The following is a 22,451-nucleotide window of genomic DNA, read 5'->3' on the forward strand; positions in this document are numbered from 1 at the left end:
AAGGGAGATAAAGAACTGGGATTGGTTCACACGCAAGGAGACCTTATTTAAGGGTACTATGCTTGTATTAAAATCGTTTCCCGTGAGCAGCTTACATCCGTGAATCCATCTTGAATCTCCCTTCATTCCTTCTATTCTTTCTTTCTTTAGCAATCAGTCGTGCGTGTGGCATTTAAAAGAAGAAAAAATAATAAAAACAAAAATATCCTAAAGGTCGCCATCATTGAAATTGTATCATTGATAAGATCGATAAAACATGGATTTTATTTTGAAATGCACTTGTAGTTTTCGAGAGAATAATTTCCCTTGATTTTCGAACAATTGATTTTTTTTCTTTTCTTTTTTTTCCATTTAATTAAATCAACTGTGTATATACTCATATGAATAAAAAAATGTGTTCTTTCTTTTTCCAAATTTGTAAAATGCATTTGTTGTTTTCAACGATACAAAAATCGATTTTATTTATTGGAACAGGATCATTTTTTTTTTTTTATACACTTTTATTTATACGATCAGTATTTTTATTAATTAATAGCAAGTATTTTGTAAAATGGTCGATATACATGAATATTTTGTATATATAATATAATATTAGTATAAATAATTAAGTATCAGTACAAATATTGAGCATTTATTTAAAATACTGATTCAGCTTTTTAGCAGCTTTTTGCATAAACGAGTAGACTTTAAGTTGAAAGTTGTTTTCTCTTTCGCACTCTCTTTCTTTCTTTTAATTACATTTATATCTATTGTTTCATGGATTCTTTATATTTTTCTTTATATATTATTTTTTCTATCTCTTTTTATCTCTCTCTTTTTTTTTCCATTATTTCCTCGTGTCATTCTCTAAGATTCGTCGAATTCCATGTAGAAAAGAACGACGGAACGAGCGATTCGAGTTTTAAAAACGTACCACGAAATTCCACGGCTTTCGTTCCTTATCTTTCTTCTTTCTTTTTTCTTTCTTTCTTTCTTCTCCTTACTTCACTTTTTTGTTCATCTCTCAAGCACCCTTTTCATTGGCCGGTCCCTTCCCTCATTTCCCTTATTCGCGACGAACGGAATCTCTGAGAAACAAACTACGAACACTCTTACGAGTAGGATTCTACGAGGCATCGTTATTGCCTCTCCTTGAAGTGGAGGATTGTCGCGATTATTTCCAGCATTCGCTTCAACTGCAAAAGTATGCCTCGCGGAATTGCACGTCCCTTTTCACCCTCCTTCACCCTCGTCTTTTCTTCCACTCTACTGTCTTGCTCTCTTTTCTGTTACAGCTGTTTTCTCATAGCTACCAAGCATAAAAGAGAAGAAACAGAATAGACTATATTCGTGAGAAAATCAAGACGGAGAAAGAGGGAGAAAGAGAGTGATAAGAAACACAAGTACGAACGAGTAATAATTGTTTGTTGCCGGTCGAGGAAAGTAAGTTCGCCGCGACTACGTGAAACGAATAATTAGAGTGGGATGAAAATTAAACGATTATCCTGTTTTACGTGTAATAAAATTCTCGTGAAGTCGGTGTAATCGGTTGAGTTAATGTAGACTGTAAATGAAACTTAGGTGACTTTCTTATTTAATATATTCTCAGTAGTATCTCTTTTCTTTTTTAAGAGGGATACATTATCGAATGAAATTAATGTCAAGAAAGTATTTCGATTACTTTGAAATACGTTTGTGTAGTAAATGTTTGATAATAAACATCAAAATCTTTTTACTTTAACTTCGAAAGCAAAATCAAAAAGAATAGTGAAGAATATCGTATATATGGGAGAAGAGAAAAGGATATAAAAAGAAATAGGGTGAGAGAAAGAGAGAGATGGAGAAATAGAGATAGAGAGACAGAGACATGATACATATACATCTCTCTTGCTTTTATTGCAGTGAGAAAAGAGACGCGAGCAGCATCGTTGCTTTGAAAATGGATGCACCGGTAAATGGCGAAGGAGAGGAGAGAAAGAGAGAGTTGAAGAGGAAATCAGAAGCACCGACGATAACGTCGCGAAGTGACGATCACTTGAGCGACGTCGATCGAAGGAACGCGAGCAACCCTGCGAAACGATCGACCATCTGTCGTGAAGATATTGAAAATGGAATTCGAAGAGACGAGCGATGCTTGACGACGACGTTCTTCTTGTCTACCATATTCTCGCTCTTCTCTCTCTCTCTCTCTCTCTCTCTCTCTCTCTCTCTCTCTCTCTCACTCTCTTTTTCTTTTCCTATTTCTCTTGTTATCAAGGGATGGTAAATTTTTCGGTGAAAATAAAAAATGAGCCGCTATGTATACGTATAGATATATCTACTTATATATATACACGCGAGTACGTATGTATACCTATAAATATATATATATATATATATAGTAGTTCTCACAAAATCTTTGAAAATCGTATTCCTCGGTCATCGAGATATCCTCGAACCGCCATCATAGAAAAGGACTACTTCTCCTAGAGACTCGTAAATTTTATAGGAAAAGCGATGTGACTATTCGATGTGTGGAGCTACTCGATCGTCGATCGCCGATAGGAAAACCGCAGCTCCTAGTTGGGTTTCGATCTTTCGATGAATCTCTCTTTTTTGCACTCTCTCTCTCTCTCTCTCTCTCTCTCTTTCTCTCTCTCTTATTACCTACTATCCTGAAGGATTCCATCTACGAAGCTGAAAAATTTGTAAGCTATCAAGGATCTCTCTTTTCTCTTTCTCCCCAAGTCTGATGGAAATCTTTATGCAACCGATCGACTGCGTACAAGTTCCTCTCGTTTTCTTCGGAAAAAGAATGACAGAGAGAAAGGGAGAGACAGAGAAAGAGAGAGAGAGAGAGAGAGAGAGAGAGAGATGCATCGAAATGGTAATTCTTTTTCTTGGGATTTTCTTTCTTATGAAAATAAAGAAATTTGTTTGCTAATAAATGTCAAGTAGTACTCCTTATAATTTTACAATCTGTTAAATAAATTATAAATTACATTATATAAACAAACTATTTTACAATCTGATAAAAAAAATTTGCCTATAATGTGTTAGAAATGAATAATTGATTCTCAAAATCACGTAGGAACTTTTGGCTTGTTCATGTACAACGAAATAAAAAATTTGCAAAATTGGTTCTATTATAACGATTGTATTTGTATATTTAAACGGATAGAGGATAATTTTCCCTTTAAAATGGTCTTTGTTTCATGTCTCTACGACTTTCCGTTGCGAAGATATCGCCATCCAAATATTTTCATTCATATTTCGCGTACGTAGTACTACGTAGTAGTAATAGTAAAAAAATTGTACGCGACGTAAATTCCTGGAATTTATGTAGGTCACTAGGCCTATGCCCATATTTGGAATATTATATGTAGGTCAGTGTGTCAAAGTAAATCTTTTTCCTTTAAGTGGGTATATCTTCGGAACTAAGGATCGTAGAGACTTGAAACAAAAACCATTTTAAATGTAATTTTTTTGTTTATTTCATCATCCTAACGGTTAATAAATAATAAACAATTGTTTATAAACAATTTTTATAAACAATTTTTTCTTCGAATGAAAAAAACTTTTAATGAAGACTAAATCAAAGATTTATTTATTTCATCTTCGATGATATGAAAGACAATTTAAAAATTTATATACAGGGTGCGTCACTATTTATTGTTAAATAAAATAACTTTTTAATCTTTGACTTTGGGATAAAATCTTTTATATAGATTTGATAACATGTTACGTCGCCTTGTTAAACAGTATATATAACATTTAAAATGTTATAAAATAACAAATAATAATTTTATAAACAATTGCATAAAAAAAATATTTTGTACATAAATAATTACTGTCTTGTATACATCATCTTGTATACTTTATTACGTTATAAATTAAACAATTGCAAATTGTTTAAATAATATTAATAGAAAAAAAAAAGTTAACTTGCAAAAATATCGATTTGTAAGCTCGGATCTATCCAAATATATTTCTTTTTCTTAATTTAAGAGAAGAAACTTGTTTTTCTTGACGATTAAAATAAGAATGAAGAGGACAGGCTTATATGAATATTTTCTAAATAGGTCGTTCGATGTATCGATGTATACCTTGAACGAATTAAAAGTCGATTAGCTCGATATCCTCGTCGGATAGCTTTTTAACGCTTTCCTATCGGTCTAAAAAGCTCCCTCGCTCACTTTTAGTTGGTGCAGGAGCTTGGGAAAAAGGGTGGGACTTGAACTATCCACCAAGTTGGAGGCCGTGTGCCCGAGTAAATCACCGTGGATTTAAGTGGATTCTGCAAACTCCTCCTTCTCTTTTCCTCTTCCATCTTTACTAGTCCTTTCCTTCGGCCTCGTTCTCCCTCCCTCTCTATCTCTCTCTCTCTCTCTCTCTCTTTGTCCCTCATTCTCTCCATTTCTATCTGTTTCTCTCTTTCATTTTCTCTGCATCGACCACGACAATGTATCGTTCGTTGCATAGAAGTTCATTGCAAAAGAAACGATACCGCAACGCGTCTACTACTATGTTTACTAAATAGATTCACTCACATACCTACTCTTTTTATATAAGTCTATTACTTTTTCTATCTTATCTCTCTCTCTCTCTCTCTCTCTCTCTCTCTCTCTCTCATTCATTCACTTACTCACTCACTCTCTGTCTCTCTTTTTTCATCACTCTTCCAATATTTTTTTTTCTCTTTTTAGTCTCTGTGTACTCAGGATTACTCAACATTCGACGATGTTCTCAATCCAATCATTCTTCTTTCTCTCGACGGCTCTTTAAATCTTCTTCGGATCGTTTTCCTTCGTATTTAAGATTTTACCTAGTTCCTAATCGGGGATTAGGGAAATGTGTGATTCCGGATTTCCTAAGATTTATCGGAGGATTTTGGTTTGTTGATCGAAGTCGAAGGTGAATTGTAATTTTAAATTATATCGTTAGAGATTTTATTTATTTATTATAATCATTATAAAGTGATAAAGTATTAGGATTTAAAAGGGAAAACTCGTGTAAATGAATACATTGTTATTTGTTTCACGCGATTATATTCCAAGTTCTTTATTTTTTTTTTTTTTTTTCTTATTTCTATCTCTATCTTTTGGATAGTTGATTGTCTCGTCTTCTGGTCTATCTTTAGAAAACTGGGAAAATCGTTTACGAGAGAAACGACAGAAAGAAAGCTTCAGTGGTCGCATCTGCAGCGTTCTCATGAAAGTCATGTGCCGGAAGGTGGCGCAATGTGAACGTGAACTTTCAATTTGCGGCTTTCTTTCTCTCTCTCTCCCTCTCTCTCTTTCTCTCTCTCTCTCTCTCTATCTCTCTCTCTCTCAAGTCCTCTCTTCTTTTTTTTCTTCCCAGCACTCCTACTATTTTTCTTTCACTTTCTTTATCTATTTTCTTTTATTTCTATTTTTTCCCCTTGTTTTCCTATACATCTATTCCATCCAAAGACAAAGGCACTTATTATTTTCAAAGTCAGCTGTGTAAGATTGATTTTTTTTTTTTTTAACTTTTCGAAGAGTTTTTCAATGACATTTAGATAAGATTTCTAAAGTATTGGAAAATTGACGAACGAATTTCGAATGTAGAATAAAAGGATAAAGGAAAAGAGAAACTCACATAAGCAAAGTTGTAGAACCGCGGCGAAGAGGGCTGCGAGTTTCCGTGCTGCCATGAGAATGCACCAGTTTGTTGATGAATCTTCGGGACAGCTGGTCGATTATCTGTAAGAAAGAGAAATTCTTTCTACTTTAGAAAAGATCTTGGTAAATGTATACAACAATGCTCACGCTTGTGTTATTACTATGGGATTTCATTTCGAATTTGTCAGACGGATATGGTCGTTCGTCATGGAGAAAAATAAAACTTGTTATCTTGTTTATTATTATTATTATTATTATTATTATTATTATTATTATTATTACTATTTGTAAGATCGTTACAATTTATCTTAAGTATGTTATCGATCATAAAATCATCTTAGAGTCAGAGGATCTTTGAGAAAATCATTTAACCATACTTATCTCGCATACTCCCATTGTCACGTTGAAGGCAAATAGGGTACCTCATTGCATTCGCTACGAACACGAAACTTTAGTCATCCATTAGAATTAGTGTGCAAGAGAGGAGGGAGTAACGTTCTTCGTTACTTTCGTATGACGCTAGGAGAGCTTCCGATTCGTAATTTCGTGATTTTAGATGTTATGAGATCTATAAATGTGGCGAGAGGAAAAGAGGAAAAGGAAACGTTTGATGATACATGTATATCTATCTATGATAAATTGAAATTAGTTTTGCAACGTTTATTTCATGAAGGAAATTAATTATATCTCTTTTCGAAAGAACGCTACTATAATCGAACGTAATTATATATATCTCTCTCTCCCTCTCTTTTCCACTTTTGCATCCTGTAGCCTTGTTTATTTTTTTTTTTTTTTTCACAACCGATTGCATCCTTCCGTACAGTTCGTGAAGTTAAATGCTTGCAAAAGTTTAACTTAATCGAAAGTTTTTCATCGCGAATTCTTTTTAATTCGATCAATTCGACGCTACTACTCGCGAAATTAATCGAGCAATGAAACCAACCCCTAGACATTGAATTCTAGCCGACTACAATGGCGCTACCGATCGCTCGGTCCTGTTCAAACAGTTTTCAATGAGATTACGAGAGGCGACGAAGAGTTTAAAGCGCTTCTTCCATACAGCTTAAATTCATCTGACGGATTACGATGCCACGTATACGATGGCTTTGATCGTTCATCGTTAACAATGATTTTGCTTTTGCTTTCGACAAATTTTATCGTTTTTCTACTTATTAAAAATTTGCGAGAACGCGATCCTTCGAAAAGAAATCGTTCGTTCGGTTAACGGAGATAAAAAATTGCATGAAGTCGAATTAACCGAGAAAGTTTAGCCGTGATAAGCGGTTCGCTTTGAATTATTAAGAACACCCAGTGGACTTAGTGGCTAGTGGAAAGTTTTTAAAAAAGAAGGGTTTTCGAATGCTGAGTTATTCGTATCTCGGAGCTTCTAAAGCTCTAAAAAGCTCTCGCACGAATAAGAATAAGAATATGAAAGAGAGAGGGAGAGAGGAAAGAAGAAAGGTAAGAGGGAAGGAAAAGGAAGGAACCCACGTCCGGAGTAATTAATGACACTCATAGTTATCCTATCACCGATTAAAGGAGTCCCTTGGTGTGCAGCCGGTAGCTCGTTATTTCGACGCCGTTGGAAATCGCACAGCGTCGTCGTCGTCGTCGTCGTCGTCGTTGTCGTCGTCGTCATCGTCTTCGCCGTCTTTTTCCTCTTCCTCCACCACCAATACCACAACTATCTATCCCTTTCTTCCTCCCACCTTTGCCTCTTCTACGTGGCTTTAACGAACGCTCGGGCATGAACAATGAAGCGTAAAATGCAATTAAGCATTAACGATGCACGAGGACGAGAGCATTCGTCGCATTTCTCCCATCTTACTATAAATTATTATCCAACGCGATAGAGCTTCAAATTTCTAAAAGAATCATTGCGAAAGTAATACGTGAAAATCAGAAAGATCGAACTTCTTTCCCTAGAACGGTAGCTATCAGTGAAGTCGATTCGATTTTGCCTCTTTCGAAGATTGGAGATAGGAAAGGAAGAGAGAGAGAGAGAGAGAGAGAGAGAGGGACAAAAAGAGATGATGGAGAGCGAAGAGAAAAATGGAAACTGAAAAGCAACGATAGAAAAAGCTTGCAAAGATGAAATCGAAGGCACGCGGGAGACGAAGAGGAATAAGAATAAGGAATGGCGGCGAACGAGAACCGATAGATCGCGTGTGAGAAGATGGAGAGGAAAAGAGAAAGAGAAAGAGAGAGAGAGAGAGAGAGAGTCGAGGAGACGCGATTGATTTATGGTAAAAAGAGGCCGTGAAGCACGGTAAGTGGGCTATTTTTCAATGAGCCCGCCGGATGTATCCCTATGGGGAAAATGGAATTTTGAGCGGTTCGCGGTCGTGTGTAGACGGAGAATGGAAGCTTTGGTAGTACGAAGCGACGAAGGGGATGAAGGTAGGTTTCGAATTGAGCTAGGAGTAGCGTATCAAAAGCCACGGATACCCGTCCAATACGTGTCTTGGTCACCCTTCGCTGATTTTAGAGATACTACTACCTACGTGAGTATATATATATATATATATATATATATGTACATATGTATACAACGTAAAGTCGCACACGTAAGATCAAAACGTAGAGGCTAAGGTTTACGCTCGTGTCTTTTGGAGATCCTGGACTAGAGGAGTGGAAATATTTGAAAAGTGGGGGTAAATCTTGGCAAAAAGTAAGTTATGACCTTTCTACCTTAACCATCATCCTTCCTTCATTTCCTTTTCTTTATTTCTCTCTCTCTCTCTCTCTCTTTTTGTCTGCGCTTTTCTATGTCTGTATGAATGTATGCATGAGATACGAACTTTATGCTTTATGCATTGAACGCAGTGGCGATAAGGAGTGGTAGAGTAGCAACGAGACTACCGTACCGTAACTCGTCCTCTTTCGCATCTTCTTCTTTCTCTTCTTCCCTCTCCTCCCTCATCTTCTTCTTTTCCTCCCCTTTCTTCTTCTTCTCCTTCTCTATTTTCGTCTTCCTCTCGTCTTCGTTCTCGTCGAGCACGTGAAAGCGTTTTATCGCACGATCTATGAATCTTCTTGAAGTCTACCCTGACTCCCGACGATTTTTATACGTTCCCGGTTTTCGGTGAGATTCGGATCCCGTCTCTCGCTATCGCCGAGGTTTATGCCGTTGCTCTTTTTGTTCTATCGAAAAAGAAAGAATCGGCCTGTGTGTTCAAGTGGATCCTGGCTTTCGATCAAGTCAACTTTTCAACGTCGACGAATGAGAAAGATGATATTTGCTTGGAAAGTTTTCTATTTGATTATCGTATTACACATTACAAATATTTATTTTTCAATTAAATCATCTCGACGTGTAATAAATAATATTTAACAATGAAACGTATTGATTATATATATATATATATATATTTATTTATTTGTCTTATTTATAATAGTAATCATATTAAACGTCAAGTCAAAATTTTTAAGAGAGAATACACCAAATTTGTAATATCTACGAAAGATAATTCATAATACATATATATATATCCTGAATGGCGTTTTAAATGATCTAGAAAATGTTTTAAATGATATAACGTGGGCAGAAATTTTGTCATTCGAGTGCTTCCGGCATTTCTTCCTTCCATCCCAACGTTGTAATTCTCGAAAGAACAAAGAGGAAGACTCATGGAGAGATAAAGAAAAAGAGAGAAAGAGAGATGCAAATCTTTGATATTAGAAATATCTCTTCTGATGATGGTAAAGAGAGAAAGAGAAAGAGAATAAGGGAGAGAGAAATTGGAAAGGGTAAAACAATCGGACAAGTGGTAGACGGTAATTACGTAAACCACGTCACCTTGCGGCGAGTAATAACTGTCTCCTTTTGAAATGTAGAGACAGTTAATTTAACACTTTAATCGCCGTCCACGACACCAATGGATGGATTGCTGTCAGGCTACGAGCCCGGAAGGGCTCTCGCTTGAAAATGTATAAGAACTTGGGAAAGGAAAAGGGACAGAGTACGGGAAAGGGGGAATGATGGAAAGGGGATGAACGAAGAGAAGAAGAAGAAGAAGAAACAAAAAAGAAAAAATAGAAATGAGGGAAGAAAAGTAAACCATGGATAAATATTTTATTTCCTTCCAACATCTCTCTTTCTCTTTTTCTTTCTTTCTTTCTTTCTTCCTCTTTTTTTTTTCTTCTTTTTTTTAATCTTTAAAAAAGTTTAAGATGATCGCCTCCAGTGCAAATGAATTATTACTTACGTTATTATTGTTTAAGGATGTGTCTCGAGATGATGGTATCTTGCAATTGTGAAAGTTGAGCGATGGCTCGCACAAAGTAATCCGTTTACGTTGTTCTTTACGAGTCTTCTTCTTGTTTCATTTTTTCCTTTCTTTTTTTTTTCTCTTTTGTTTTTTTATCTTTTTCCTCTTTTCTTTTTTCTTCTCTTTTTTTTGTTCATTTCGTACTACAAAATGACGCGATGCTGTTATCGTAATTTCAAATACTTACGTAAGTACGTATATATACACATACACACATTATACGTATGTACGTACTTAGTGTCTATCCCGAAGCATCACATAGTGTTAGCACTTACTTCGAAATATGTGTCCGATTATTATCATTATTATCGTTATGGTGGGTAATTATCCAAAGTCCGTGAAACGTTTCACAGACTGGAAACAATCGCAATTACGATTACGATTCTGAAATAGGTTAGTCTCACTTATCGTTGAGACCAAGATGAGAAATTAAAGAAAATGGAAATCGATCTTGCAAATACGATATATCGTGCTATTTTAATAAGGTCCTAAATTAAATGCATCAAACAAATTTTTTTCTTTTTCTTTTTTTTTTTTTTGTTTGAACATTAATATCGATTCGGTGGGTAAACGTGATATCCTTGGAAATCTTTTTTCCTTGTGTGCGTGCATGTATGTTCTTTAGAATGAAACTAATAAAAAGGAAAAGTAAAAAGTGTTTTCTAGCGTAGTGAGCTAAAAGGTCTCGGTATAAAAAAAATAAAAGAAAAATAAAGATGGTAAAGAGAATAGACTCAAAGAAATAGAGAGAGAGAGAGAGAGACCAAGAAAAGTTTTTTGCTCGAGTCAAAAAAGTAGAGGGTACATTTCTTCTTTCGTTTGTTGATATTAATGGATGTCGCTGTTAAGAAAAAAGACTTTTTAGAAAGGCAAACTAACCTATGCGTTATAGCTTTAAAACGCAAAGTCAACTTTGTTAAGCCGATCTTAGATAATCGTTCTCTCCAACATATGTACATATATAGTTAATACGAAATATTATAGTATTAGAACTATTATAGGCTTATATGTTAACAGAGAATTAATTGTTCATATAACAAGCTATATGTGGCTTGAAGTTCATGGTTTCTAAAAAGAAAAGAGAAAAAAATATTTTAAAGCGAAACGAACAAACGAACAAACAAAAAGAGAGAGAGAGAGAGAGAGAGAGAGAGAGAGAGAGAGAGAGAGAGAGAGAGAGAGAGAGAGAGAAAGACGATAACGAAATAATATGAAAAATGATACTAAGAAAATATTATGTGTCTCAAATGGAATTAGAACAATTGATGTATCCCGTAAAGTCGATTAATTCGATGCTACTTACGATCGAAGTTTCAAGTACGCGATAAGAAGGAGACATCAATTCGAGAGCCGACTCGATAGAAACCTCCTCTACGCGCGAAAACTTCTTTTGAGCAAGCAAACTTTTCGAAATAGTCGGCGCTTGGAATTCATACGAATTTCCGAATCATACGTAGAGGTACCTATCTCGAGTCGGGAAATGGTTGGTAAAAAGTTTACGCACGATATATGCACTTTCTACGATCTCTTCTAACTCATTCGAAATTACGCTGGCAAACTTCTTCGAAGAATAAGAAAATTCCGACCTCTATTTGACTACCTATACCTACCTCCTCGTATACTCCTCAAAGTTTGAAGCACTATATATTTCATAGATGAAGTTAAGTTTCTCTCGTAGACATAGTAATTACTTTCTCGTAAACTTACTTTTCAAGTGAAGACGAATCGATATATTATTTTACGAGAGTTTATTTTACGATCAAATGACAGCATATAATAAACTATACAACAATATAATAATCTATTTATATCTAAATACATCGAAGAAGTTTTATATTTGAATATATCGCAATAATATGTTTGTATAAATATATAACGATTTGACGTTATTATCGATAAATGTAGAAGAAAAAAAATCTTACGAAAGTTTGAAACGAGTTAATTATTAATCGATTTAGAAAATCGTTTCATTTTTATTTTCGTTTTATGACATGTCAAATGTTGTGAAACATTTTCTATTACAAAAGTCATATTCCACGATATCGATCAAATATCAAAAAAGACAATTTAATTTTTGCGAGAATCGAATCGAATGAGATAGCAGTACAATGGAACGAAATAAAACGAAACAAAATTGAATACGATATAACGCGAACCAAAACGCGAGTTCTATAACAGTGGTCGCTCTTTAACCATATCTAGTGGTCCAGTTGGAATTTTCCGACGTATCCGACGAAATTTTCGCGCGTTGTTAGAGGCGCGAGCGCACGCGGAACGACGATTATCGTTTCGCCGTGGTAAACCGTTTGTCTGCGCGACATAATTCATGCCACGGCATATGCCGCAGCGACACGCTCGCAGATGTAATTGCGGTGTTTACGCCTGCGGATGAAAAGATAATGCTCCCGTGTTTCGGATAGAAGAGAGAGAGAGAGAGAGAGAGAGAGAGAGAGAGAGAGAGAGAGAGATAGTGTGTTCATATTCGTATATATGTGTATATATGGAGGAGGAGAGGGTTGTGTATCTTACGTGGCTTGAATTTTTCTAATGTACATTCTGACGCATTGTTTATAATACCTAATACAATAAGAAAATTAAGGTTTAACGATAACGTGATTATTTCCAACTTTTTTCTCCTTAAGATAGTATTACAAATGAATGATCAACGTTCATTCATAAATTATTGTCTTTTTAATCGGTACGATTTGATATCACGGTAAAGATTTTTTTTAAATATAAAAGAAAAAAAGAAATGAAAAAAGAAAGAGAAATGACTATCATCGAGTTATTCGTTATGAAGGAAGTATCAAAGAACGAGTTTATTCGAAGAAAGACGAAGTTCTATGAGAAAAACTTTTTTAAATTCGTTAAAGCTATCGAGTCTTTTGTGATATTTTCAAGACTTTCAAGAATTCCCGGCTTCGAATGATATTGAAAATGACTCGAGATTCAACGGTTACTAAATTGCACTTGAGAACTTGCATAAGAAAATAATTCAATGCACGTCGGTACTGGATTCTCGAAAGTATCACCGATATAACTTTAACAATTAGATTTTTTAAAAAAGAGAAAAAAATAGGTAAAATATCGTTCATAAAGATAGAGTTTATCGCGATGAGAAGTTTGAAATAAACGAAGTACGATTTCTATTCGTAATATTTTTCTTTTTTTTTTTTTTTTCTTTTATCTTAAAGATAAATCGTATAACATCAGTCGGGTCCGTAGGAAAATATAGATATACGTTATTCGATAAATTTTACGTACCGTTCGTTCCAATTTGTCGATCGAATTTCCACAATATTTCTTGTCGTCCTTCTCTCGAAGGGTTTCTCATTAAGCTCTAAGTAAAAGGAAAAGAACAAAAAAAAAAAAAAAACAAAAAAAGGAAACGAAACTCTGACACTGAAGAAGAGAAAGAAAGTGTATAGCCGGTGTGCATTTTGTTTCACCTGTCCGACACTACGGAAATAAATAAATTTGTCCCTTTCACAAATGGCTATTTACTGTTCTCTTTTTCTTTTCTTTTTTCTTTCTCCTTTTTTTCTTTTATTTTTTTTTTTTTTTTTTTTTTTTTTTTTTTTTTTATCGCTCTCTCCTCAACAAAGATCGGTCTCTAACATCGATTCGATAAAAGACGAGCCAAGAAGAACGATGTTATTTTATCCCTTTCAAATTATCCATTAGGAGAGTTTTAAATAATTTGTATTCAATACCGCTTGGCAACCCTCGTAATTCGTTTCACGGAGTTCTACAAATTTTAAATGATATAATCGCATGATCATTTCTTCTTTAACAACTTCCCTTAGTTATAACAATCTTCTAAATAGATTTAGGGATAATCCTTTCTGACGTATACGATATGAAATATTTATTAAATCGATCAATTATTCTTATTGTCGAAATACGACCATAATTTTGATCGATATAATACAAAATAAGTGATTCTTATACCATTATTAATCGATTGTACATAAATTATTAGAGAGTTCACGTATATCTTTTTTTCTTAAATACTTTTTTTTCAATCATTACACAATTCTTTTTTAATATTGAATTATACACGAATTCAATGTTACAATTACCGCCGGATATTGTGCACGTATGATCGAAAAAAAAAAGACCGACGATATTCAAGAGAAAATATATTAACGAGGAATCGAATTTACGGATCATTGCTTATCTATAATGAAGGAGAAGAAAAAAAGAAAAAACATGAAAAAAAAAAAGAAGAAAAAAAAACTAAATCTGTATCCGATATCGAAAGGTTAAGTTTTTAAAACGATTTATCGTTTGTTCGTTCATTCGTTTATTCGTTGTTGAGTAGTTGAAAGAACGGACGCAGTGCCATTCAATAAATTTTATGAAATCGAGAGAAACGAAAGAACATTCGCTTGACTGGTCCATACGACGATGGCAGGAGGCTGGAGAGGAATAGTCTCGAGGCCACCTTGTTCAGCCTCCCTCGACGATACCGACGTGTACTCGTGTATGTTGTTACCTGCTTTTGACAGGACGGATCGGAGTTATTCGATCGGTCGAAACATGGCCAAAGAAAGAGGGACAGGGTTAAGTGAATAGAAAGGATTATTTCATATTGTATCGTGTCTCTTCGTGTATTACCATATTTTAATCTGAATAAATTAGAATTTAAATGTAATACGTACAAACGTTACTGTCAAAATACCAGAAAAGTTATTTTATAGAATGACCGTTTATGAAGTCAATTAACTCTTAACTCTCTACCGTATACAATTATAATTATTTCTTTAGATATACTACCTATGCATTTCGTGAAATAACAACGATAACATTCCATGTAATACCTAGATATTTCATATGTCATTTAATTTATAAATAATGTTTGCTTTACAGTTCAAATCAAATTATTAATTTTATAGAATAACTGAACTCTCTGTCTCTCTCTCTCTCTCTCTCTCTCTCTCTCTCTCATTCTCTTTTTCTCTTGATATATACATATATATATATATATATATATATATATATATAAAATATTCAACAAAAATTCAATTAGAATAGAGAAGATAAAAAAAAAAGGAATGAATATTTATGAGGAATATATGTTATATTTTTCAGATAGATATATTACATGTATACATACATATGTATGTATGTATACATAAAGTGATATTATATGATAACAGATAAGTCAAACTATACGTACTTAAACGTGATAAGAAGACGAGTAATATGCTGAGACACAAAATGAGTTAGGGAACATAAAGTATCATGGAAAAACGTCGAGACTCGTATTACAAGAGGGAAAGAAAAAGAGAAAGAAGGAGAAAAGGGCGTGAGAGGATGGAGTAATAGAGAAAACGAGTATATATGAGTATGTGTAAATATATATATATATATATATATATATATATATATATATATATTATTGAAAAGCCGCACCCTCTAGCTTCGAGTTCGCTTAATAATTCTGGACTCTACCTCGGCTTCGATAATATCTATCGAGGGTAAAGTAAACACGTTCGCGAGGATACACGCTCGCCATAGAAATCTAATAAGTTACGTTCTTCCTTTATAGGGAACCCACCCCTTTCCTATCCAGCCACGGTCTCCATCTTTCAAGCTTGAAATTCGCGTTTCATTTAACCCCGTGCCTTTTACTCTTTCTCCTTCTCTTTTGCTTCCCTCCTCCTCCGTACCTTTCTCTCTGTTTCTCTCTCTTTCTCATTCTTTTTCTCCTCTCGTAGTCGGCCGATTCGGTTCTCCCCCGCTTGTCGATTCCGTTTGTTTCATTTCGTTTCATTCGTTTCGTTTCGTTTCGTTTCGTTTCGTTCGTTTCGTTTCGTTTCGTTTCGTTTCTCTACTATAACAGAGACTTGCTTTTGTAGCCTGGTGTGATTGTTACTTTCGATGGTTCGCTCGATCCTTTTCACTCTTTATATCCATCCGTCTCATTCTCTTTCTCTCTCTCCTTACCTCTCTATCCTTCTTCTTCAATTTAACTCTTTCCGTAACGGTACACACGTTACGCGTTTATGTATCGTGTAAAGCTTTCGTTTGATACTTAGCGATTAAATTTACTCGTCCATATATATATATATGTCCACATATATATATATAAAACAAGTAAAGGTAGAAGAGCGTTATTCTTAATCAATTTATTTTTTCACTTTGGCAAAGTTAATTTTCCCTATTTGTACTAATGTTTAATTATGAACTACGTTAATGGATAATACACACACACACACATATATATATATATATATATATATATATATTCTATATTTGAATGTAATTGAGATTTGCAATATTAATTATTTTATAGTCATTTATGCAGTATAAAGAAAGTCGACGTCGTAAATCAAATCTCAAAGGTATTTTCTCCCTTGGGGCTGTACCACTATATATATATATATATATATATATACTATAAAATGAAATTTATTTCGGTCGAATTTTTTGTTCTGTTCGATTACGCTTCTTTTCTCGTTGTTTATTTTATACAAATATTGTAAAAGCAAAGCACGTATGCACTTCCTTCATAATTTCTTGCTTTCTTATACTCTTTCTTTCCTTCTCTCTCTTTCTCTTTTCTTTTTGAAACTTTTTTCTCTCAAAGAGAACCCTCACGAAAATTCGTTCTCTTTGATAATAAGATTGTAAGTTAGCCAGAGACACGAACACGTGTCCATAGTTTTCCATCTCTCTTTCTCTTCACGAAGAATTTAATTAACGACCTCTTCTCTTCCGTATAGAAACCATTCTTTATAATCTTTTTTCTTTTTTTTTTCGTCATTTTTTTTTTGTTTTACTCTCTTCCTCCTTGCTTTCCCCCCTTCCACCATTTTTCAAGGGGGTATACTTTGCTAAGGAATCACGAAAGATCGTTCGTAATGTGCCATTCTTTATATCACATGAAGTAGAATTATTCCTTTTCCCGTATACTTCTATCTCTTTTCTGCTCGAATTAATTTTGATTCCATCGTGAAAGAAGAAAAGAAAAAAGAAAAAAAAAAGAAACAAAAGTTGTAATATTATTTATTTATCGATAATATCCATACGAAAAGTATCTTATCTTTTTATTTTTTTTTTTTTTTTTTTACTTTTACTCATTGAATAGCGCATAAACTAATTGATCATTAAATCTTTAATAATCTTCCTTTATATATATATATATATATATATATATATATATATATATATATATATATAAATATATATATATATATATGTATATCTAATCACATCGATCTGACGTTAATTGGAATGCAGAAAAGAAAATAAAAAAGTAAAAAATAAAAAAGAAACACATAAAAAAAGTATATGGATAGCTCGATTCATTATATCGCAGATTTTATTTGTTAGAATGAAGAATTATCATTCGTGGGAACGTAAAATTTATAGAGACGACACTTTTTCGTCCCTTCGTACTATTTTACGAGCTCGTCTTATCCTAGATCCCATCCCCTATAATTTTCTTAACCATTGTGATCTTTCTAGCTCCAAGAAGTCGTCCTTAATATCGGAGAGACCTTTCTAGCTTGAGAATGATCTCGTAGCCGCTTTACTTCAATTACTTTCATAATCTACTTCATCGTGCCGCGTTCATTAAGGTTTACATTTTACTACTGATGTCACGTTGTCTCGTTTTATTATCACGATCGAAAAACTTTGACTTCGATTCATCAATAAATAATTTAATTATCAACAACTATCCTTTTTTATTTTTCCATTCTTTCAATCGTTACTCTATCTCCATTTCTCTCTCTCTCTCTCTCTCTCTCTCTTTCTCTCTTTTTCTTACTCTCTCTTGTTTACTAATATTTTGTTACTAAACGAAACAAAGAAATAAAAGGAAAGAAATTATAATAGCTTCTTTGAAAGGAATATACAAAGGGGAAAAGTAATCCTGGTAGTACTTCTTACGCGTTTTCTCTTTCTTTAGGAAAAATAAAAAAATAAAGAAAAAAAAAAAAGAAAAAAAAAAGAGGAAATCATATTTCTCCTTTTTATATATGCCGACGCAAACACGAACTCGCACTACTTTTATATACATAATTTTTTTCCCCCTTTGAAAGATATCTCTGGACTTCTCATAAGGGAAAAATATAAACAATTCCTTTTCTTTCTATATAATCCCCACCCTCGCTTATTCTCATCTCCACGCTCCTTGAAATATTTCTTCGTTTATGGGGTTGTTGAACATAGAGATATTTTCATATGTCAGAAATTAAAAAAACAGGTAGAAAGAAGAGAGATGTTTTCAATTGAACTGAGCATCGCTTTTTTATTTGCTAGATAACTTTTAAACAATTTTTTATCTGCGTGCATATACACACACATACAAACACATATAGAAACACACGGACAGACATAGGATAGTGAACGAGACGAGAAAAATCGTACGGGAGAGAATTTGTTGCCATGCGATCAATTTGGATTTTCTAAAATGGCTTCTCACCCCGTATATGCCCCTTTTTACTGGAGAATGTAAGTCATGTGTAAAGAGAGAGAGAGAGAGAGAGAGAGAGAAGATGTCCGTCTGAGAAAATGAGAAAATAGAACTATGTGCCGATCTTTGAAGCTTTCTATATGCATCTTGTTTTCACATATTTTCTATCTAAATAGCAACGTTTCTGCTTTGATCCTCTTATATAAGCATACTTTCAGCTACTTACTTATCTTACTTCTAACTTACAGATAGATACTTATCTTGCGTAACAAATTCCATAGAAAATTCGAGGATTTTGTTTCTAATGAATACAACGAAAACTTTCGAAGGATCAAGTAGGATCATTAAGGAGCACGTAGATTGTAAGAAATTACTGTTTATTCTATCTTCTTCTTCAAATTGACGTTAGAAATAGACGAATATCCTTTTTAACAGTAGACTATTTCAGCTGACAAGATCGAGAGGAACCTAGTAAAAATATCGAGCAAACAACGAGACGTGAACGCTTATGCGTTCAAGCTATTATACACATACACATATATATACACACACATACACGCACACAGACACATATGTAAGCGCATAAGCACACATATATATGTACACGCTTATCTACGCATATATACGTATGCACATAGAATGTTGAAATGGAGTCGATGCATGTTCTTGATAAAAATTTCCATTACACGCATTTTCAGGATCGGCAAGGAGAAGAAAAGCGAGTAAAATAGACAGAGACAGAGATAGATAGAGAGAGATAGATAGATAGATGGAGAAAGAGGGAGGGAGGGAGGGAGAGAGAGAGAGAGAGAGAGAGAGAGAAAGAGAAAGAAAGAAAGAAGGAAAAAAGAAGAAAAGTACAGAAAGAGCACGTCACGCACGATGTCGAAGGAGTACGAGCGGAACAGCCGTCGGCGAATCTTGACGCTCGACTGCACACCGGAATTGATTTTCCTTCGCGATCCTTCCACGCGATCCCGAAGGCACGTGATCCAGGAATCTTCTGAATCTGATGTCGGTCTGACATCCCGTATTCCAAAAGCGTAACCGGTAACATTAACTAGCACCTTTCATCGTACGACCAAAAGAGACTCTCGACTTGTATGTATATATGTAGTTTACATGTTAAAAAAAAAAAAAGAAAAAAACAAAAAAGAAAAAAAAGAAAATTTCCCAACGCGATGTTCTCTTCTCTTTTTTGCTTCTTTTTTTTTTTGTTTTTTGTTCTTTTTCTTTTTCCTTTTTCTTTCCCTTTCGCAATAACGATCGTTAACAATATTGTAAACGTGAATTTTAATTTAACAAGTAGAGATAAAGTGAAATTAAATCAATATTCGTAATAATGGATAATAATTAACGTCGATATTCAACTACGATGGATTAACTGATAATGAGAGGAAATAATGACGGAAATATTAAGGTTGTTTATCGATTTATTGACGATCGTACTTACCTATTTACGATTAGATCAAATCGATGAGTATTTTTCGAAAAGATAAACGTAGATATACATAGATAATTAAAAGGGGAGATAGTTATTGATCCAATGATAAATATATCAAATAGATCAAGCAATGATATAGTATTTAGGTATTTTCAAATATTTTATAATATTAACTCTTATAGTGACATAGGCGATTATGATATCGATAATTTTCGAACGGCATCTAATCGATACATTTATCTTGTTAAGAAGACAATTAAAAAAGATCAAACTAGCTAGATACTTTTCTCCTTTGACGTTGTTAAAAGGGTATAGAAACGATCAAATGTAATCGGTGATCGTTCCCAAAGTTCAGAAGTCGAGAAAACAAATAGTAAGTTCCCTTTAGAAGCCGCGAATCGAACTAACGTAGCGATCGGTCTATCAATCAATTCCCTCCGATCGAGTCGACGAAACACCGAACGAAACACAGTACCTATCACGCGCGAAAGAACACCCTTAATCTTCTCGACGAGCTACCAGGGTGGTAGCGATGCTAGTGGCACACGCTACCGTAGACCCGTTTCTCTTGGCTACGCAATATGCAAATTCTCTTGGAACGTGGGGTTCAAAGCGATCGACGAAAAGTGCACGTTGCGGTGTGCTTGAATGGCTCAAAAAAGAGAGAGAACGAGAAGAGAGAAAGAGAGAGAGAGAGAGAGAGGCTAGCGCGAATACTAACGTCAGTAGAAGAGGTGATGGTATAGGGAGGGTTAAGGGATGGGGGTGACTCAGCATCAGGATTTTGACGCTCGACTGCCTGCTGGAATTGATTCTCTTCTCTCTTTTTCTCTTTCTCTCTTTCTCTCTCACTCACTCTTTCGTGGTATCTGCACGCCATACCGACACCGCTGACGCCACTGTCGAGGCTAGGCACGTGACGTAAAAATCTTCTGAACGTGACGTCGTTCTCCATCCTATATTCCAGTCAGGAATAGATAAGAAGAAGTCCTCGCTAGCTAGTAGGTAAGGTAATAATTATGCAGAGAATATCACCGTGCTGAGGACATCGTAGCTCGCATAGTAAGTGGCTTTCGCCTTTTCCAACCCCATCATGGCTTCTGCTCTATTCTACCCCTCTTACTATCCTCGTTTGTCCAGTTACATATCTTTCACGAAATTAAACTGACCTGTCTTTCAATGTATTTTACGAACGATAATCTCGAATGGAAGTGGTGCTATGTATGACATTTTATTCTTATTGGATTGCTTTTCTTTTCCAAATTACGAATCTTTCTTTTATATCATCTTGATCGTTTTTAACTTCATTTTTTTTTTGTTTCCATGCTTACTTGACCGGATGCAACAGTCAGAACAGATTTAATTAAAACTCGAAGGAGGGAAATTGACGTGCCTCTTCTCTTTCCGTTCTTTTTTTCTGTCTTTCTTTTTTTTTTTCTTCTTCTTTTTATTATTACTCTTTTTTCGATATTTTCAATAGACACGTATGTAGCGTCGCGTTTTAGAATCCAACTGGATTACCTCTAAATAGACTGATAAAAATGAAAGATAAATTAGCAAACTTTTTTTCCCCAGTTAAAAATTCACCGTAAAGATTTCTTGTAACGTAACCGCTCGCAATTTAATGCAAGCGTTAAAATCGCGGTCGCAATGACTAGAAATTGCGGTTATCAGGAGCATTTAACTGTGCCGCGTACTAAATTAGAGATAGTGAATCAGTGGAGCATACAGTGTTACGGAACGACTCGTCGTGCATCATGTCGAGGACACCAATGATGCGCGGTGAATACATTAATGTTCCTGGCATTACATAGATACAACGTTTTATTACGTCAACCAGCGCGGAACCGTAATTTCCTTCCTAGTTTTCTCTGCCCATGTTGGAGTACCGAACTGATTGTACCGCGCACGCGCATGCGCTCGCTGTGCTATTTTAATTTTTGTTTATTCTTAATTTATAATATAGATCATGTCGACTAATAAACTTAGCGATGTTTTTTTTTTTTAATATTTGTCCTAAAGACAAATAGTGCCTAGGTAATTGCTTACATTTTTAGTAATTATCTTTTTTTTTTTATAAAAAATAAATAATTATTGAGATTTATACATATATATGCCCAAATATTTATGAAGTTAATCAAGTTTAAGAGATTCTCAATCTCTTTTATTTTCAATAAAAATTAATCAATCGCCCTTAGTAATTTGTTTGATACTAGTGAGTCTCGGAAGACACGTACATTTCGTGCTATATATTCAAAGGGTTGATCTTAAGAATTGTTCGATACAGGGATACTATTTGAACGCTACTCACGTTTCTGTTTTCTTCTTTGGTGGAAAGCAATGGTGACGTTAATGCGCGTTACAAATCACGTGAGATCCTAAATGTACCAAGAGTAAATGCGACATAAGGCGGCTTTCGGTGAGTAACGTTCATTCTATTGGATTCGAGTGTGCTGTCATCGTGCGTCATGTTATTTCAAACAGTGACATATCCGCTTGCTTTCTGACTACCTTGTGTACCTTTAAGGTGCTTTACTTATCGCCTTTACGATACTTCGAAGATACCACGTACAAAGTATTACAGAAATATTTATTTGAAAGGATTGAAGAATATGATAGAATATTATTTTATATATATATGTGTGTGTGTGTGAAAAAAGAAGAGAATGGAGATATATGAGTTTAGGTAAAACTAGCATCGTATA

General features: G+C 34.5%; 2 protein-coding genes across 12 annotated transcripts in view; one reads left to right on the plus strand and one right to left on the minus strand.

Moving 5' to 3' along the window:
* LOC124431795 (lachesin-like) overlaps positions 1-22,451 on the minus strand; it is a 102,076-nt gene that overhangs the window by 12,045 nt on the left and 67,580 nt on the right. For 7 of the 11 annotated variants that reach the window (XM_046980081.1, XM_046980083.1, XM_046980085.1 and 4 more), the window contains one exon: positions 5,581-5,684. In XM_046980081.1, the coding sequence (XP_046836037.1) occupies positions 5,581-5,635 (55 nt within the window). In that variant the 5' untranslated portion in view covers positions 5,636-5,684. Of the gene's footprint in view, positions 1-5,580; positions 5,685-8,470; positions 8,726-9,811; positions 9,837-22,057; positions 22,083-22,451 lie in introns of those variants that run through there. The other 4 variants (XM_046980090.1, XM_046980089.1, XM_046980093.1 and 1 more) reach the window with 4 other exon arrangements.
* Positions 1-22,451, plus strand: part of LOC124431794 (4-coumarate--CoA ligase 1-like) — a 133,761-nt gene that overhangs the window by 3,932 nt on the left and 107,378 nt on the right. The window lies entirely within an intron of this gene.

The sequence above is a fragment of the Vespa crabro genome, chromosome 22 (genome assembly GCF_910589235.1).
Source record: "Vespa crabro chromosome 22, iyVesCrab1.2, whole genome shotgun sequence".
In the NCBI taxonomy this organism is placed as follows: Eukaryota; Metazoa; Arthropoda; class Insecta; order Hymenoptera; family Vespidae; genus Vespa; species Vespa crabro.